The sequence below is a fragment of the Oncorhynchus nerka genome, linkage group LG6 (assembly GCF_034236695.1).
Source record: "Oncorhynchus nerka isolate Pitt River linkage group LG6, Oner_Uvic_2.0, whole genome shotgun sequence".
NCBI lineage: Eukaryota > Metazoa > Chordata > Actinopteri > Salmoniformes > Salmonidae > Oncorhynchus > Oncorhynchus nerka.
The window spans coordinates 69,421,971-69,442,712 of NC_088401.1; the positions used below are offsets into that span (position 1 = coordinate 69,421,971).

General features: G+C 42.8%; 1 protein-coding gene across 2 annotated transcripts in view; it reads right to left on the reverse strand.

The window, feature by feature from the left end:
- The window catches only part of LOC115130893 (ras-related protein Rab-28-like), a 79,523-nt gene that overhangs the window by 20,367 nt on the left and 38,414 nt on the right, over positions 1-20,742 (reverse strand). For both annotated transcript variants that reach the window (XM_029662461.2, XM_029662462.2), the window contains exons 2-4: positions 18,302-18,398; positions 14,023-14,111; positions 12,250-12,379 (exon numbers count right to left, since the gene is read on the reverse strand). In XM_029662461.2, coding sequence (XP_029518321.1) covers positions 12,250-12,379; positions 14,023-14,111; positions 18,302-18,398 — 316 coding nt within the window. The remainder of the gene's footprint in view (positions 1-12,249; positions 12,380-14,022; positions 14,112-18,301; positions 18,399-20,742) is intronic.

Consider the following 20,742-nt stretch of genomic DNA (forward strand, 5'->3'; position numbering starts at 1 on the left):
TCGCTCTGTTGCTACTGCCTGTAAACACAGTCTAGTTCAAAAAGTGAATGATGGCAGGCCGCATGTGACAAATGGATTATTTGCATAATGGCCTAATAGAGCTCTGATTGGCTATGGCGCACCGGTCTGTGTTGAGTCCGATCCTGGACAAGACAGATGTTTTTATTAGGTTTTATTTACTGCCGTGTCTATTAATTGTCCAAATGCACGGCCGCTTTCCGACTCTATATTGCTATAGAATTTTCCCTACTGCCTTAGTATAACATGCTGACCACAGCAATCGCATCCAGTGCGCGAGTTGCAAAATAAAATCTACCCATACATGTTATTCAATCATTGCACCCACACTGCTCGAGAGCGTCTTCGTGGCCAGGCCCTAAAATATAACTTTGTTCTAGTTGTGACACTCAACGCGCTGCAAGTCCAGGCTTTCCCATCTCCTCGTTATTTTTTTAGGCGCATATACCCACGTGCCATCACCTCATTGGTTTTTAGGAGCATATACCCTCGTGGGTGATTGAAAGACTAACTGAGGTCCGCACTCCAGTCGGTTGTAGTGATGCACCGTAAAGTTGGTTGCCAACCGCCATATAAAGTCCAAAGAAGAAAAAGAAGTGTGAAGGGAGGAGAGATGATGAAAAATGAATTCGGTTTACCGTTTTATCTGTAGATTAATTGTCAGAGTAGTGGGTCTTGTGCATTTCAGGCAAAATAACAACCTAATGTGTATATACCAGGACAAATTAGCTAGCAACAGCAAGCTAGCTAGCTTAATTGCCATAAATGTTTAATGCTTTTTGACCTGTCCCCAAATTATTATAATTGGTTCAGAGTTTGTTTTGATATTTCAACCTGCGTGTCCTGATCGCATCTGGTGTGGGTGAACAAAATCAACGCGCACATCTGGTTTGGACAGCATGTTAGTCATTCCCAAACATTCTATGAAACATGAAAGTATGAACACATGAAAATGACCATGTCTACTAAGTGCTCATGTAAAAAAGGCATCGTATTCTTCCTGGGGGTGTACATGAACAGATTTTAATAAGATTTCATGTTGCTAAAGTGCTCAGTTCCACTTTAAAGATTGAAATGCAACACTGCAAAAGAAGAACGAAGGAGGTGCTTTCCATGCCACTCTCAAATAACAGTCAAAAGCATAATATTAAGCTAAAGGCTCTATTAACGTGATGCTAGCGAATCCAAAGCAGCATCGGCAAGTATCCTATGCTGTGTAAGCTTAGTCCAGGCATTCCTCCATATCAATGTTGTGGAGAAACCAAAGAAATAAAGCGCAGTTTGACCGTGATGATGGTTCCAGGCTGCCGTTGGGTCAGGTGGCTAAGCTGTGCTGCGTTGTGCAACTTAAATGGCCCGTGACTTACCACACAAGAAGGCATCCGAAGACTGATCATCTACTGCACGTGCAACAATATTTGCTTTATGGATGGCTAAAATGAATGAGGACTTTTCATTTTACTTCAGGCTCGGGACAGAGTAGGAGAGATGCGTGTACAGGTATGTTTTCAAATGGCCGCCATATTTCCATTGGATGACTGGCTGGCTTATCTGCAACAAAGTGCTAAACCTTCCCATTCATCCTCAGCCTCCCACTGCGTCATAGTAACCTGAATCTCTAATTATCACAGAGAATTATTTTGAGCCAAAAGGGCCTGCTGCTTTAGCTAATGCAGTCGTACTTCGGATTCGATACAATAAACATCCAATCTGGCCAGTGTTTCCCTTTAATAAAATGGAAAAAAAACAAAACAGGAAACGCTGGACTTGGTGTATACTGTAAACATTCCTAATCTTTACCCAAGCATGCACCATCCCTTACTGGGATCTATAGACTGTATATATAATGTTTTACAGTGTCGAACCTGCGGTCACCCTCCCTGCAGCGCTACACAGACACTGCTGACGTGTACATCTCCTATATCTGGGGGAGGGGGGGAGGGGGGGAGGGGGGGGGGGGGGGCGAAGGACTGGGCTTTTGTCCCACCACATGTCTATTGTGGCTAAACCGTCCCCTCGGGGGCAATTAGGGCCTTTTAGTTTGTTGTAAGAGGACCTAAGTACGAGCGGGCCAAGCCAGGAAAAACATTTCTGAGCTAAACCAAAAACAGAAGCGCATTGAGCTCCTCCGGGCTCCTGGACTTCTGAGCATCTCTATTAAGAAATGTGCAGGCCTACACAGAACAGACAGGAACTGTGGCAGCTTTACTGGGGCAGGGGGTTGAGGGGAGTGGAGAGGAGGAGGGGGAGGCCTCCACCACGGGCCTTGCCAAGAGGGCAAACAACTCCGTCCGGACAATGTTGGTGGAGGAGAGAGACATTTTATAACGACAACAGATGTAGGATCTTAATTTGAGCCAGTTTGCTACAGCAGGAAAATAATCCTGCAGCAATAGGAAATATAAATTATTATGTGGATTTATTTTTTTGTAGGGTTTAATACATTTTTCACAAGGGAATAACTCAAATCTCAAAGTGGAAATTACAAACTTCAGAAGCTTTTATAAACCTCATATACACTACAGGTTTTACATTTCTTGCATTGCAGGAAAGTTATCCTGCAACAAGGTGATGAAATGAAGATCCTACATCTGTACGAGAACCGAGTTTTGAGAAATAGACATTCGAGTTTTCACATGGCCGAATAGGTGGCAGTGAAGAAGAGTGGGATGGGTAACGGTATGTGGAAAGGTTTGTCGTACCATGTAGAAGGTAAACACGCATGTTGTTTGACACACATAGCCAATGAAGACATTACTGTAAAAGGCAGGGAAAGAGAACATGTTCATTCAAATTTCCCGAAAGATAGTGTGTAAGTACAGGGTTGAGCGTGTGACTGAAAGAAAGATAGAGCAACGTGTGTGAGAGCGAGAGAGAGAGGGAAAAAAAGAGAGGAACAGTCTCTCGGTGCAGGAGTCTTATCTCCCAGCCAGAGGAGGGATCATGTCCCATGGAGAGCCAGCGTGGATCTGGAACATGTCCCATGGCAAAAAAAGCGTGGATCTGGAACATTTCCCATGGCGAGCCAGTGTGGATGAGGCAAAAAAAAAGTGTCAGAACCTCCGTGCTAAAAGGCATGAGTGATGAGGAGGGGTTAAGAGAACTGAACCCATTTAAGTCACCCAAATAAGGGCTGTGGGAGCCCATGATGGATGCCCCCAGAGCTCCTAAGGGATAGTGATATCGAAGGGGAATGGGTGGGTGGGAAGGGGCAGGGGTCCAGTGGTCCCCTCTTAATAAAAACAAATCGGCTTGATAAACTGCAGAATAAAAAGAGGGTGCACAGTTCCAATGTCAGCATAAACATGCCACTTGTTAAATACATTCGATAAATTATTCAGGTAAATGACCAAAACACAGTATTTCAAGGTTTTAAAAAGGGAGAGTTCAGTGATTTAGCATTTTTAAATAAGTTGTTTCCTTACATTAAAGCAATCTTTGGACAAGGAGTGATTGCAATCAACACTTGGTTTTGTTCAACTGGCCAATGCAAACAATTAGCAACAATAGCATGTCGGGATAAATTCCTCATGTAAATCAATCTGCCACGTTTAGCATGTATCAAATGTCATACCATAATCACCTCTTAAATGGATTGGGTTACTCAATTAATTGGTTTAAATTATTTGTAGATTATTTATTTTGGACATTACATTTAAAACATACTCCACGGGAACATGGATTTTGATCAAAAAAATGTAATGCTGGAAATTGTTTGCAGTAGCTAGTTTAATTAACGAAAAACAAAAATGAGTGTATTGTAGTCACTCCTTGTTCAGAGACTGCATTCAACGTAAGGAAATAAATATATAAAATCAGTGAACTATCCCTTTAAGAGGATCATGAAACATCACATAAAATATCAAATGAAAAAAAGTTGTACTTGATCAACTATTTACAATACATTGACTTAGCTAGCACATCATTCATTGCATAGATAAACTATAGAGTAGGGTATGACATTTGACACAATGGCTGTGTAAAATAAATACAAATACTGAGCTATATTGTATGCTAAAAAAAAAGGGAAATTATTTTATACTAATACAATTGCTCAGAGAAAAATATTTTGTTTAGCAAGTAATACAAAAAAATTATCCAGAAGTTATGGGTCAAAATGATTGACATGCCAAGATTCTTATAAATAAAAGTCTACAGTTGAGTATTTGGTCCCATATTCCAAAGCACGCAATGACTACATCAAACTTGTTGGATGTTTGCTGTTTGTTTTGGTTGCATTTCAGATTATGCTGTGACCAACACAAATTAAATGGTAAATTACGTATTCTGTCATTTTGGAGTCACTTTTATTATAAATAAGAATATAATATGATTCTGAACAGTCCTACATTAATGTGGATGCTACCATGATTACGGATAATCCTGAATGAATCGGGAATAATAATGAGTGAGAAAGTTACAGAGGGTCAAAGTTCATACCCCCTAGACACGCTAACCTTTTATTTTTTTATTTTACCTTTCTGGGCAAGTCAGTTAAGAACAGAACGACAGATTTGTAACTTGTCAGCTCGGGGGTTTGAACTTGCAACCTTCCGGTTACTAGTCCAACGCTCTAACCACTAGGCTACCCTGCCGTCCCATTACCAATAACATGGGAGGTTAGCATGTCTTGGGGGGTGGGGGGTGGTCTTTGACTCTCTGTAACTTTGTCACTCATTATTCACAATTCATTCAGGATTATCTGTGACATTAATGTAGAAGTGCATAGAAACATATTCTATTCTAATTTACAATAAAAGTGACTCCAAAATGACACAATACATTAATGGTAAACAATTTCTATTGGGCACCAAAACAATCTGAAACCCAACCAAAACAAACAGCAAATGCATCCAACAAGTTTGTAAAATCACAAGCTTGATGTAGTCATTGTGTGCTATAAATATGGGACCAAATACTAAACTTTTGACTACTTTATTCATAATACTTTTTTACAGGTGTCAATTTGGATCTGCCTTTGAGAAGAAAAAAAAGTATTAGATGTGAAACAAAATCTTTCCCTAAGCAAATGTATTATTACAAAATTATATCATTTCCCAATTTTTGGGAGAATACAATAAAGCTCAGTATTTGTATTATTTATTTAATACAGTCAATATTGCACATTTTTAAATCAAGGGGGTCTATAATTTCAGACCCCACTATACATCCGTATTCACTATATCCAACATAACAACAGATGATTAAATCTGCAAGTTCAAAGCCCTTTAGGAAGCTGCAGCTACAATAGAAAGACAAATTCTAACAATTAATGGTGCCATCGTTCACTTATAAGTGAAGACATAATATATCATGAATTCACAGAGCGTGCAGTGTGACACCTTTACCTACACGAACCACAGGTCTCAAACTAGCCCAAATACCACCTTTAAGACTATCAATCAGTAATTCAGAAGTTGTATGACAGTAAAACAAAAAATATAAATATTTTGAAACATACATTGAATAATAAAGGAAACAATATCTGGATAAGTGAGGGAGACTGCATGCATATGAAGTCTACTGTGTACCATACGGTGTAACACTGAGCTGTGCTGTAATAAACAGTTATAGTATGTTTAGACAGACCAAGAGTTGAGCATTCTTCCATTACCCTGTGTTCCTAGAAAAACCCACCCTCTGCAAGTGTTTGAGTGTCTATGTTTCTCTGTGTGTGTGTCCGTCTGTGTGTGCATAGTTGTGTTTCTGTGTGCGCGTGCGTTTCTGTGTGAGTGCGTGCGCTTCTGTGTGCGTGCGAGCTTTTCTGTGTGCGTGCGAGCTTTTCTGTGTGCGTGAGAGCTTTTCTGTGTGCGTGCGCGTTTCTGTGTGCGTGCGTGCGTTTCTGTGTGCGTGCGCGCTTTTCTGTGTGCGTGCGAGCTTTTCTGTGTGCGTGCGAGCTTTTCTGTGTGCGTGCGCGCGTTTCTGTGTGCGTGCGCGCGTTTCTGTGTGCGTGCACGCGTTTCTGTGTGCGTGCGCGCGTTTCTGTGTGAGTGCGTTTGTATACACATGTGTCCTCAATAAAACATTTAATTGGCTTCCTCCCTGAATTGTTACAAGTGGTGCCATTATTTAACACAAGGGTCTGGACAGCATGTGGAGGGCAAGGAGGTGCACAACGCCGGCTTAACACGGCACCTTAACCCTACACGGCCGTGTTAAACAGAGAATGGGGAGGCTGTTCCCCACCAGCCAAATGGCAGTGGAGGGCGGTCAGGCAGGCCAGGGTAAGGAGAGGAGGGAACAACAGCATCCCAAATAAGATATCCGTTTAAGCCCAATTAGGCTAAGTATACTGAGGTTTGGCAAAGATAAGGGGGGGGGTTATTTTAGTTTGTCTCAAAAGCATTGCACAGGTACAAATAAGTGGTGGGGGTCAGACTGTCCTCTTTGAAGCCTTACCCTCTCTGTTTGTACACAACACTCTAGACATCCAAAAGCAAGTCGATAACACACTAGCACTGCATATATGATAAGTGAGAGTGAATGAAGGGAAACAACAGTAAAACATGTCAGTGGTTAAGAGAGAGAAGGCATCTCCCAGAGGACATGCCCTCTCATAAATCTGTATAGTGCAAATCATGCTCTTATAAGCTCCTGGTTGGGTCCTTCTATTTCAGTTGACATGGTCTGAGGGCTGGTGGCTACTTCACTCATTTGGATTTCATGGGAACCTACAAAACAAAATCTCAACATTCCCCCCAAGAATGCTGAATATTTTTTGTTCTATTCATTATAACTGGGTGACGGCCGGGCACTTGGTAAAAATAAAAATAAAAAGAGCTATGATACGTAAAAGTGTTAGGGGGGCTCCTCGGCAAAAGAGAGAAAGACGACGGAGCAGGGGAGGGGGAAAAAAGAAAGCAAAACAGAAATGTCTGTGTGGGCAATTCCCACAAGATAGCTAGACTAACTCTCTCTTCATGCCCTCTGAAGAAACGGAGTCCGTGAGAGGGTTCAGGGATTCATAAAGTCTCGCTAGGTAATTGATTGCTCCGGGTAGGGCAATCTGTGTGGGATTTTGTTTTTCTTCTTTGCGGACTGTAGGAGCCAAAAAAACACACATGGGCGATTCTTAGCAATATGGCCATTAAGAGCAGACTGACTGAGCGGGCGAAGGGGGGACCCTGACAGAGGGCTATACACTTCTTAAATACATATTACAGTATACACACTGACACACACTATAACAAACGCACTTACACACACGTATACACAGACACACTCACCGACAGTATACAAAATGTAGCCTAAATACGGAGGCGCCTGTCGTTAGGCCCGGGCATTAAGAGATGCGCCCTAATGCGAAGACAAGAGAATCCCTACTCTAGACAGGCGTATTAAGCCCTGACCTAAAGGCCCCGTTGAGTAACATTAGAGAGGCTTCCTGTGTAGATACCACTCTGTGGGCCATTCATCACTGGGGTGAAGGAGGAGTGGGGCGGAGGGGTTCGAGGCTGGACAGTCGACAGCCATCATTACACACGGGGCTGTGACTGGGTGCTTTACAATAACACGGCGGCAGCAATGTCTCCCCATCTGTCAGAGGGGATGTTTAAAAAAACATAGTCATCATTATTAGTCTTTATTTTGGAGAGATGCGGGTGGGGAGAGGGGGGGTTTGGAAAAGGTTGTCTGGTTATCATCTAAGATCCTCTCCTCATCCAAAGTGGTGTCCAGGCGGGAGTTAGAGTAGTGGGAGGGTGCCCTGTAGCCACCACATTAGGGTCTTAAATCACTGAGGGTCACTCCCCAGAGCACGCAAACATCACCGTTCCCATCGCCCCAGGAGACCCTGCTCCTCACTATCAATTAGCTAATCGAAACACATCAATTAGCTTGAGCCGTTACACACAAAGGCCTATCTGGTATTATCGACTGCAACACACTCCTACACACATGCACACACAAACAGGATCAGAGGAGTGGAGACAGAAGGGTAAGCGAATAATCAACAGCCCCAATAGAAAAATCAATCTCCTGTTTCTAGCTAAATAGAGCCGGATACAGTAATACGCTCGCCACCGTACCGCAAAATAGAGCTGGGTAAAGGAGTATGGTCGCTGCCGTACCGCAAAATAAATCAAAGTCAAATCAAATGTGCTGAATACAACAGTGAAAGGCTTACTTACGAGCCCCAAACCAACAATGCAGTTAAAAAAAATATGGATAAGAATAAGAAATAAAAGTAACAAGTAACTAAAGACCAGCAGTAAAATAACAATAGCGAGATTATATACAGGGGGGTACTGGTACAGAGTCAATGTGCGGGGGTACCGGTTAGTCGAGGTAATATGTACATGTAGGTAAAGTGACTATGCATAGATGATAACAACAGAGGCCAGCAGCGGTGTAAGAGGGGGGGCAATGCAAATAGTCTGGGTAGCCATTTGATTAGGTGTTCAGGAGTCTTATGGCTTGGGGTAGAAGCTGTTTAGAAGCCTTTTGGGCCTAGACTTGGCGCTCCGGTACCGCTTGCCGTGTGGTAGCAGAGAACAGTATATGACTAGGGTGGCTGGAGTCTTTGATACTCTTTAGGGCCTTCCTCTGACACCGACTGGTTTAGAGGTCCTGGATGGCAGGAAGCTTGGCCCCAGTGATGTACTGGGCCGTTCGCACTACCCTCTGTAGTGCCTTGCATTTGGAGGCCAAGCAGTTACCATACCGGGCAGTGATGCAACCAGTCATGCTCTCGATGGTGCAAATGTAGAACCTTTTGAGTATCTGAGGACCCATGCCAAATCTCCTGAGGGGGAATAGGTTTTGTTGTGCCATCTTCACAACTGTCTTAGTGTGCTTGGACCATGTTAGTTTGTTGGTGATGTGGACACCAAGGAACTTGAAGCTCTCAACCTGCTCCACTGCAGCCCTGTCGATGAGAATGGGGGCGTGCTCTGTCCTCCTTTTCCTGTAGTCCACAATCATCTCCTTTGTCTTGATCACGTTGAGGGAGAGGTTGTTGTCCTGGCACCACACGGCCAGGTATCTGACCTCCCTATAGGCTGTTTCATTGTTGTCAGTGATCAGGCCTACCACTGTTATGTCATCAGCAAACTTAATGATGGTGTTGGAGTCGTACCTGGCCATGCAGTCATGAGTGAACAGGGAGTACAGGAGGGTAATGAGCACGCATCCCTGAGGGGCCCCTGTGTTGAGGATCAGAGTTGCGGATGGATGTGTTGTTACCTACCCTTACCACCTGGGAGCGGCCCGTCAGGAAGTCCAGGAGGTGTTTACCCCACAGGGTCCTTAGCTTATTGTTGAGCTTTGAGGTTCACTATGGTGTTGAACGCTGAGCTGTAGTCAATGAAGAGCATTCTCACATAGGTGTTCCTTTACTCCCGGTGGGAAAGGGCAGTGTGGAGTGCAACAGAGATTGCATCATCTGTGGATCTGTTGAGGTGGTATGCAAATTGGAGTGGGTCTAGGGTTTCTGGGATAATGGTGTTGATGTGAGCCATGGCCAGCCTTTCAAAGCACTTCATGGCTACAGACGTGAGTGCTACGGGTCGGTAGTCATTTAGGCAGGTTATCTTGGTGTTCTTGGGCACAGGGACTATGGTGGTCTTCTTAAAACATGTTGGTATTACAGACTCAGACAGGTAGAGGTCGAAAATTTCTGTGAAGACACTTGCCAGTTGGTCAGCGCATGCTCACAGTTCAAGTCCTGGTAATCCGTCTGGCCCTGCGGCCTTGTGAATGTTAACCTGTTTAAAGGTCTTACTCACATCGGATGCGGAGAGTGTGATCACACAGTCTTCCGGAACAGCAGGTGCTCTCATGCATGTTTCAGCGTTATTGGCTTTGAAGCGAGCATAGAAGTAGTTTAGCTCGTCTGGTAGGCTTGTGTGGCTGGGCAGCTCTCTGCTGTGCTTCCCTTTGTAGTCTGTAATGGTTTGCAAGCCCTGCCACATCCAACGAGCATCAGAGCCGGTGTAGTAGGATTCGATCTTAGTCCTGTATTGACGCTTTGCCTGTTTGATGGTCCATCGGAGGGCATAGCAGGATTTCTTATAAGCTTCCGGGTTAGAGTCCCGCTCCTTGAAAGCGGAAGGTCTAGCCTTTAGCTCAGTTTGGATGTTGCCTGTAATCCATGGCTTCCGGTATGTACGTACGGTCACTGTGGGGACGACTTCATCGATACACTTATTGACGAAGTGACTGATGTGGTGTACTCCTCAATGCCATTGGAGGAATCCCGAAACATATTCCAGTCTGTGCTAGTAAAACAGTCCTGTAGCTTAGCATCTGCTTCATCTGACCACTTTTTATTGATCTAGTCACTGGTGCTTCCTGCTTTAATTTTTGCTTGTAAGCAGGAATCAGGAGGATACAATTATGGTCAGACTTGCCAAATGGAGAGCGAGGGAGAGCTTTGTATGCGTCTCTATGTGTGGAGTAAAGGTGGTCCAGAGTTTTTTTCCCCCTCTGGTTGCACATTTAACATGCTGACAGAAATTTGGTAAAATTGATTTAAGTTTCCCTGCATTAAAGTCCCCGGCTACTAGGAGCGCCACCTCTGGTTGACCGTTTTCTTGTTTGCTTATGGCAGAATACCGCTCATTCAATGCGGTCTCAGCGCCAGCCTCTGACTGTAGTTGTATGTAAACAGCTACGAAAAATACAGAAACTCTCTAGGTAGATCAAGAATCTCATGATAAGCTGTAGACCACACTACCTCAGGCGAGCAATAGCTCGAGACTCCCTTAGATATCGTGCACCCGTTGTTATTTACAAAAATACAGACCACCACCCCTTGTCTTACCAGACGCCACGGTTTTATCCTGCTGATAGAACTGGCTGGTTAAATGCTGTATGTTGATAATGTCATCGTTCAGCCACGACTCCTTGAAGCATAAGATATTACAGTTTTGAATGTCCCGTTGGTAGCTTAATCTTCCGCGACTGTCATCTATTTTATTGTCCAAAGATTGTACATTTGCTAGAAGAATGGAAGGAAGTGGGTGTTTTTACGATCACCTACGAATTCTCAGAAGGCAGCCCGCCCTCCGGACCCTTTTTCTTCGCCTCCTCTTCACGCAAATCACAGGGATCTGGGCCTGTTCCCGAGAAAGCAGTATATCTTACTGGGTACAGTAATATGGTCGCTGCTGTACTGCAGAATAGAGCTGGGTACAGTAATATGGTTGCTGCTGTAATGCAGAATAGAGCTGGGTGCAGTAATATGGTTGCTGCTGTAATGCAGAATAGAGCTGGGTGCAGTAATATGGTTGCTGCTGTAATGCAGAATAGAGCTGGGTGCAGTAATATGGTTGCTGCTGTAATGCAGAATAGAGCTGGGTACAGTAATATGGTCGCTGTTGTACTGCTAAATAGAGCTGGGTGCAGTAATATGGTTGCTGCTGTAATGCAGAATAGAGCTGGGTGCAGTAATATGGTACCTGCTGTACTGCAGAATAGAGCTGGGTGCAGTCATATGGTTGCTGCTGGAATGCAGAATAGAGCTGGGTGCAGTAATATGGTCGCTGCTGGAATGCAGAATAGAGCTGGGTGCAGTAATATGGTCGCTGCTGGAATGCAGAATAGAGCTGGGTGCAGTAATATGGTCGCTGCTGGAATGCAGAATAGAGCTGGGTGCAGTAATATGGTTGCTGCTGTAATGCAGAATAGAGTTGGGTACAGTAATATGGTTGCTGCTGTAATGCAGAATAGAGCTGGGTGCAGTAATACGGTTGCTGCTGTAATGCGGAATAGAGCTGGGTGCAGTAATATGGTTGCTGCTGTAATGCTAAATTATGCAGTGTCAAGAAAAGTGAAAAATCTATTTAAAAAATGGTCCGACAGAGAAAAAGTGATTTTTCTTTACTCCACTGAAAAAGACATTGTCTTCACAGCTCTCTGTGTTCATACATTATGGTTGACTCATCTGCTTAGCCTTCAGTCCCTTTTATGATGTGTAACAGCATGGCCTATGAGCAGAAGAAAACAAATGGCGAAAGTGGATACCTAGTCAGTTGCACAACTGAATGTATTCAACCGAAACGTGTCTTCCGCATTTAACCCAACCCCTCTAAATCAGATCGGTGCAGGGGCTGCCTTAATCAAAGTCCACGTCATCACCCGGGGAGCAGTTGTTGTTGGGGGTTAACCGATTTTTCCACCTTGCTGGCTCGGGGATTCAAACCAGCGACCTTCGGTTACTGGCCCAACGCTCATAACCACTAGGCTACCTGCACCTGCATGTGTGCGTGCATGTGCGTCAGCAATACTCACTTTTGTTTCCCACCAGGGAGACCACAGGCTGTACGTCACACTCTTCATTGGCCTTCTTGACCATGCCGTACCAGTCCTCCAGATTCTTAAAGCTCTGGAAGTTTGTAATGTCGTACACTAGAAGAACACCCTGAAAAACAATACCATGGAAAATCTGAAATCATGTAATCACAACATCCCAAAAGAAATTCAATTTGACATAAGATGAGAACAAACATGACAGAGAGGTTGAGTGTGAACAGCAGGTGGCACTAGTGTCTGAGAAAAGACAGTCCTCTTCCTACCCCATCCATCTCAAAACACACACTCCCCAAGGAGTTCGCACCTCCTCAGCTCTCTCTAAGTTAGTCATGGCATTAAAGATCTAGATCGCTGTTACAGATGCAGAGAGACATGCTATGAACATACAGCCGAACCACTATGCCTACGCTCTAATTTGTCTGTTTGTGGACACCGGGGCGAGGGGAACCGCAGAGTTTTGTCCATCCAGTCAAACAAGCATAGGAAGGTAAGATGGGGGTTAGGTTAGGTTCCCTGGCCACAAAATTGGCTCTGTTGTCTGTGCTTACAAATAAAAGAGGGTAATATACGTGTGGTTATGAAGGAGGTCTCATCCCCCTCTCTTCGCCGAAATACTTTGTAAGTATTGTCAGCATAGGTACAAAAACGGAAGAAGTCCTATAGCAAAGCACAAAAGGTGCCCATCGGAGTAACCAGACCGTTAAAGCTGGCGTCTGTACTAGTTGATATGTAAACAAAGATGAAACACTTCAGTGTACATGTTAAAAACAAAAGCCTCAAGTGCCAACATTGTGTCCATTTCTCTCTTTAGAATATGAAAAGGAGCCAAAATAAATAGACTACTTCGCCTTTGATTGCATCATCATGAAACAGAATTGCAGCTCCTTTTTCTTCAGGAAGCGTCTGGTCCGGGACACGCAATGTCACAACACAAGGCCGGTGACGACAGTTTGTGTCAGTTACAATTACAGCGCGTCGCTACCAATGACTATGATTGATTGTCGCCCGTGGCGCGTCGAACAATGGTCGTGAAAGCCCCATAATGCTCTGGTGAGAAACCCGCAGAGCAAAGTATTCCAATGTGGCATTGATGGACGACACATTGTTGTTGTGTGTGAGTGAGCGGGTCTGAGGAGGTATTACAGTACAGACATGACCGACCTACACACCCACCAACAGCCTCAAGTGTTGTCCCGGTCTCTACATCCAACACAGGCCCCATGCTCTTCAGGTAAACCAGATCTATAGCTATATCTATACCTCATCAAACAAGTGCAGCTTTGAGAGCGTAGACTGTGGCTTTGGGTGACAGATAATGGTAGCCTATAATAGCAACAACAACTTAGGGATGTTGCTTAGCGGAATGAGGCAAAAGCACAAACATAACACTCCCACACACACACGTGTTATTGCAGTGTCAACACAACCCTAGCTCTATTCACATTAATTTGTAAATGTGCTTATTTTGTTAATAAATAATGAAGTTAGAGCGGGGGAAGGGAGAAAGAGAGAAAGGTGTTTCTTACTCCCCTTCATACTGTACATAGTCTAGTCCATATGACCAGCTAAGTAGTCAAACTTGGTCCTGTTGCACTAATATTATCATAAAGGCTTATTAACTACCAAGCCTAATAGGGAAACACTATTACATTGTACATTTGTTAAATACAGTGAAAAGTTCAGAGCTCTAACGTGAACAACGACAGACCACCTCAGTGTTTATTGTGTGTGTGTGTGTGTGTGTTACAGTACCTGAGCACCATAGACATATTTATCCAGCATTTTCCCTCCAATCGTTTGACCTCCAATATCCCACACTTGCAGGGTAACATTCAAGTTGCCTGAGGGAAGAGGAAATGGAGAAACTTAAAATCATTAGAAACTATTAAATGACTTCAATGTTTCAAACAAAAGCTGCTGCAATGCAGCCCACATATTACAAAACTATCTACGTTTGGCTTGACGTGTTAGCTTCTCTTTCATATCATCAACTTCTGACTAAAAAGTGAACGTAAGTCGATCAACTGGAAAAGAACGTGACAAGAGAAGACAAATTCAATTGTACTGTAATTTGTGAGCTTTCCATCTCGGTTGTTTTGGTTCCTTTTATAGGCGTTTGTTTTAACAAAGCTCATAATCTTTGGGAAATCACGAGTCAGTCGTAACTGGAGCCTATATTTTGGGAGAGGGATTTCTGTAATAAAACGTTGACTTTGTTCATGTACATATTGGAAACAATAAATCATAGATTAATCTTTAATTTTTAACCGCTCGCCTCTGGCAGGTCACACACACTCCAAATCCAAGAATATCCAGAGGAGAGATTCAGGGGGATGAATAGGTATGCTTACCCTGTAATTTAAACATTCTCAATACCCCTGGCCGGGAAAAAACGAGCACTTATTAGCCTGGGAATAGCTGTTTGCATTGTGTCGTTCTCTGCCAAGTCGAGGAGAGTAAGGAGAAATATGTGGTGTTAAGAAAAATACAGATAATTAAACACAAAATAATAAGCAAAAGAAGACTACTGTCCCAATTTATATAAGAGGGAGGTGGGGAGAGGGAGAGTGAGGGACGGGGTACAAAACCAAATCTAAATAAATATTTTCCTCCTCTGGAAAATGAAAGGGGTGGTTGAGAAAAGAAAAGAAGACCAGACAGTGAGGAGTTTGTCGGTGTGATGAGGGCCCTTCATTGGCCTAGTGCGCTTATGGCGAGCCGAGCGTACAGTGTGGATACGGCTGGACGAGCTGACCCCCACCACACAAGTCCCTGTTTCTCCGAGGAAGGAAGCGCGAGTGTTCACAGTGACTACATCTAGACTATACAGTGTCAATGTAAAGCTACATTGAAGAGTGCAATGAATAATTGCCCTTGGTGTTACAGCATGCGAGCTATCCCCACCCATCCCCTGCAGTCAGACACAAACTTTATTTCTGTTTAAAAGACTCAACAGACCCAAAGTTTCCCTGCTTACGTGGTGAGTTAGTGGCTAATTTTTGTGTTTTTAGTAGTCTTCATTAGCTATTAGCACTGTTCAGTGGAACCCAATAAAAACACTATCAAAACATCACCATTTTGATAAGTATTAATTCACAGACCAAACATGAGACATCTGGAAGAGGTATTGTTAAAAGCACACAAAGAGAAGTTTGTGTGCCAATCGGCCTCACCTCACCTCTCCACGCGTTGGAAAATGTACATTAAGTTTGACAAGCTGGGCCTTCACGGTGAGAGGGGCCAGCACCGGCTATACTCTCCCCCCATCTTGGAGATCCCCATAGAGCCCCAGAGAGCCACACAACACATCCAGTCGAAGGCGGGCGTAGGTCCTAACGAAGCTCAGGACCACCCAAATGGCAAAAACAGCCATCCTCTTCATCAGGTCAAGAGAACCCAATCCCCCAGAAAATGTGCCATTTTACAACTCGTGTTGAACCAACGTCTACTATTTTATATATATAAATAAAACACACACACACGTGTCTTGCCGTGCTGCAGATAAATAATGGTTGTCAACTATTTTTACCAGAATCACAACCGATTGGAATTATTTGTGCGATGTCTCATTGAAGCCTTGGCTTTCCCTATTTCACTAAGGTCTGCCTAATTATCTCTACTAAAACATTCATGTTTTCTTTCTCCTACTATTACCAACTGTAACTGAATATAGGACTAAATGTAATAGTTTCAAGTTATCATATATTTATTTTAGTACTTAATCCACCCTTGCTTAAATGTTATTTTATTAAGTCATAAAAGAATGGAGCTACTTTGCAGACTTTTGCAGCTTTATGCCTTGGCACCATTTTAAATATGCAATTTAAAATGCTGAAAATCCCCATGCCATATGGTAGGAAGTGAAAATGGGGGGCTTTAGTCTAAATATAACATTAGTCAATAAACATTTATTTTACACATCTAAGAGGATACAGAGCGAGGCTTTATTTCCGTGGGTTTGAAAGTAAACAAATAAGAACATGAATGTTTTATGTGGTTCAGAACAAAGATCAGTTGAACCCCGGGATATGAATATAAAAATGCTAAATGTATTTACTCTGTACTGTGCCCACAGAATTATGTGTAAGGCTCGCCTCTCTGGACATAAACTGTCCATTGGCTTCATGGAGGGGGAAAAAATCCTGGTGTTTGCCCTAGAGAGAACAGCTTTCAGAATGAATAAGGATGAGAAGTGGCAGACTCTCCACAATGTGGTGCTACCAAGAAAGACACATTGAAAGTCCTGAGATAACCTGAGGAACAAAATTGTTCGGGTTTAGCATGAAACACTGGGGAAGGAAAATACAAAACGCAACAACACATTTTGTACCAATTTGAAAATAAATTCAGAAATTCTAAAGCTTTGTGTAAAAAAAAAAAGTTAAACTGTGCACAAACTCAAATTCACACACAGCTTTTGTAAAAAGAAATGTAATAAATTCCAAGTAGGCTACTTTAATAACGTCGGAATACTTTTAGATATGCACGTTTCATAAGCAGAATTCAAGAAAATTAAAGTCAGTCACTGCAGCATCTTACATCAAGGTGCCTCTAATGCAGGGTTTCCCAAACCCGGTCCTCAGGACGTTTGGGTTTTTGCCCAGCACTAAACAGCTGATACAAATAATCAACTAATCATCAAGCTTTGATAATTTTAATCCACTGTGTAGTGCTAAGGTAAAAACAAAACTGAGAATGTGAGTGCCTGCGTGAAAGTGTGTCTGTATCTGTGGTATGGTACAGAGCAGGCCGGCACGCTCAAAGGATGAAGGTGTCTTACCTGGCAGTTATTCTCTTCGGAAATAACCAAAGGATGAAGGTGTCTTACCTGGCAGTTATTCTCTTCAGAAAGAACCAAAGGATGAAGATGTCTTACCTGGCAGTTATTCTCTTCAGAAAGAACCAAAGGATGAAGGTGTCTTACCTGGCAGTTATTCTCTTCAGAAAGAACCAAATGATGAAGGTGTCTTACCTGGCAGTTATTCTCTTCAGAAAGAACCAAAGGATGAAGGTGTCTTACCTGGTAGTTATTCTCTTAGGAAAGAACCAAAGGATGAAGGTGTCTTACCTGGCAGTTATTCTCTTCAGAAAGAACCAAAGGATGAAGGTGTCTTACCTGGTAGTTATTCTCTTAGGAAATAACCAAAGGATGAAGCTGTCTTACCTGGCAGTTATTCTCTTCAGAAATAACCAAAGGATGAAGGTGTCTTACCTGGCAGTTATTCTCTTCAGAAAGAACCAAAGGATGAAGGTGTCTTACCTGGCAGTTATTCTCTTCAGAAAGAACCAAATGATGAAGGTGTCTTACCTGGCAGTTATTCTCTTCAGAAAGAACCAAAGGATGAAGGTGTCTTACCTGGTAGTTATTCTCTTAGGAAAGAACCAAAGGATGAAGGTGTCTTACCTGGCAGTTATTCTCTTCAGAAGAAAGAACCAAAGGATGAAGGTGTCTTACCTGGTAGTTATTCTCTTAGGAAATAACCAAAGGATGAAGCTGTCTTACCTGGCAGTTATTCTCTTCAGAAATAACCAAAGGATGAAGGTGTCTTACCTGGCAGTTATTCTCTTCAGAAAGAACCAAAGGATGAAGGTGTCTTACCTGGCAGTTATTCTCTTCAGAAAGAACCAAAGGATGAAGGTGTCTTACCTGGCAGTTATTCTCTTAGGAAATAACCAAAGGATGAAGGTGTCTTACCTGGCAGTTATTCTCTTCAGAAAGAACCAAAGGATGAAGGTGTCTTACCTGGCAGTTATTCTCTTCAGAAAGAACCAAAGGATGAAGGTGTCTTACCTGGTAGTTATTCTCTTAGGAAATAACCAAAGGATGAAGGTGTCTTACCTGGCAGTTATTCTCTTCAGAAAGAACCAAAGGATGAAGGTGTCTTACCTGGCAGTTATTCTCTTAGGAAATAACCAAAGGATGAAGGTGTCTTACCTGGCAGTTATTCTCTTCAGAAAGAACCAAAGGATGAAGATGTCTTACCTGGCAGTTATTCTCTTAGGAAATAACCAAAGGATGAAGGTGTCTTACCTGGCAGAGTTATTCTCTTCAGAAAGAAATCCAGGCCAATGGTCTGTTTGTACTGTTTCCCAAAGGCCTCTTGCGCAAACCGGGTGGCGAGTGATGTCTGAAACAGAGAGAGATCATGCTAAAACCCTTTTCCTGCCATTAAAACGACTAAATAAGTTGAATTCAAGCCTTATGAACAAGTCTGAGTGTTGGAGTTGGAGTGGTGTTCTGTATAACAACTATGCCTATTCATAACTCCAAATGAACTGGGACCATGACTTTTCTATTTAAAAAAAATATATATATATATATATAAAATATAAATATATATATATATTTTTTTTAAAGAGTACACTGCTTGGGAAGACGTTTACCCTTGCAATTGTAATTAATTTGAGGTAAGCTAAAGCAATTACCTCTGCTGTCTCGCAAAGCTATCAAGGCCTGCCTGACTGTAAAAATCCAAGTGAATTAAGAAAACAGGTGTCTGGGTAGACGAGTCATACATCCTAACTACAGCTTCTAATTGCCACTGCACAAAATAAGAAAACTCCATCTCTCCATGTCACTAGGCTAGTCTTAAAACCATGGGAATTTACAGCACAGACTTGACATGCCAAGTTTAATTCATTTTGATGGATGAGGACAAGAAAAAAAGTGCTGGATGTCTATTAGCTATCTTTAGAGCAGTGTGCTTACATAAACATGGAGGGATAATGGAACAGTGGGGCTTCCTAAGTCTTCCTGTGGTGAATTCATTTTATGTACTACTTGACTATCACTGAAGGTTATAGAATTTGAAATAAATTGTTTCTTTACGTCCACAGAGAATTCATATAATCTACTGCCATTTATTTTCTGATATATTTCAAGTTGCCAAAAATACGTCAAACATAAAGGGCAGAAAAGTCATATGGAACTGATGCCAAAAGGGAACACACAGGGGACTACAATTAAACCTGTTATCTACATTAGTCAAAACAGTCAAGCATAGGCTATTTCAACTTTTTGCGGAATCAAAATATGCCCAATTTCAGTCAATCATTATGTTGCAACTCCACTGTAGAGTATTTTAAGGTCTATCCCAAATACAATAGCTGAAGAGGAGTCATCTTGGCAGCGGTTTCTCATGTGGCTGAATAGGACAGATCTTCATTATATTGAAGTGGAGTCATCTTGGCAGCTGTTTTTCATGTGGCTGAATAGGACATATCTTCATTAGATTGAAGAGTCATCATCTAGGCAGCTGTTTCTCAAGTGGCTGAATAGGACAGATCATCAAATCAAATTGTACTGGTCACATACACATGGTTAGCAGATGTTAATGCAAGTATGGCGAAATGCTTGTGCTTCTAGTTCCGACAGTGCAGTAATATCTAACAAGTAATCTAACAATTCCACAACAACTACCCAATACACACAAATCTAAGTAAAGGGATGGAATAAGCATATGTACATATAAATATGGATGAGCGATGACCGAGCGGCATAGGCAAGATGCAATAGATGGTATTGAATACAGTATATACATATGAGATTCGTAGAGCAAGATATGTAAACATTATTAAAGTGGAATTATTAAAGTGACTAGTGATCCATTTATTACATTTAAAGTGGCCAATGATTTGGAGTCTGTATGTAGGCAGCAGCGAGGAGTCATCTTGGCAGCTGCTTCTCAAGTGGCTGAACAGGACAGATCTTCATTAGACTGAAATACCCCAAATACCTTGGAGGCCAACGCTTTCTACATAGGTTGCAGTGTCCTTATACTTTCATTAAACTTAAGCCTGCGACTCTGAAATCGTGCGTTGACCAAAAGGTCTGAAAAAGTCGACTTGTTGAGCATTTCACAAGCTCAATGCTGAGTGACAACTTACTGGAGGTGACTGACACAACAAGGAGAAAATTGGCCATTTAAGTAGCCCACACAATCACTGACAACACAGGAATAACTATCCCGGACAGCAACAATCTATTCCACATGCTGGCGTTGGCTTAGGGAGCCATTGGTCTTGGCATTCCAGTAGCTTGGCTCTACTCCCTCTTCATAGGACCCTTTTTTCCACCATACAATTGGAACTAACCAGGGCATGTAAAAGCTGGCGTAATCCAGACTTCTCTTCAATAAGGAGACTGCACAGGGTCACCAATGATACCACTGCCGGGAAATGAGGGAAGTTCCATTGAGAGAGAGAGGGAAAGAGAGAGAGAGAGGTAGGCGAGAGAGAGGTGAGAGAGAGAGAGGTAGGCGAGAGAGGCGAGAGAGGTAGGCGAGAGAGGCAAGAGAGGTAGGCGAGAGAGGCGAGAGAGAGAGAGGTAGGCGAGAGAGGCGAGAGAGAGAGAGGTGAGAGAGAGGTAGGAGAGAGAGGTAGGAGAGAGAGAGAGGTGGGCGAGAGAGAGAGGGTGGGCGAGAGAGAGGTAGAGAGAGAGAGAGAGAGAGAGAAGTAGAGAGAGAGAGGAGA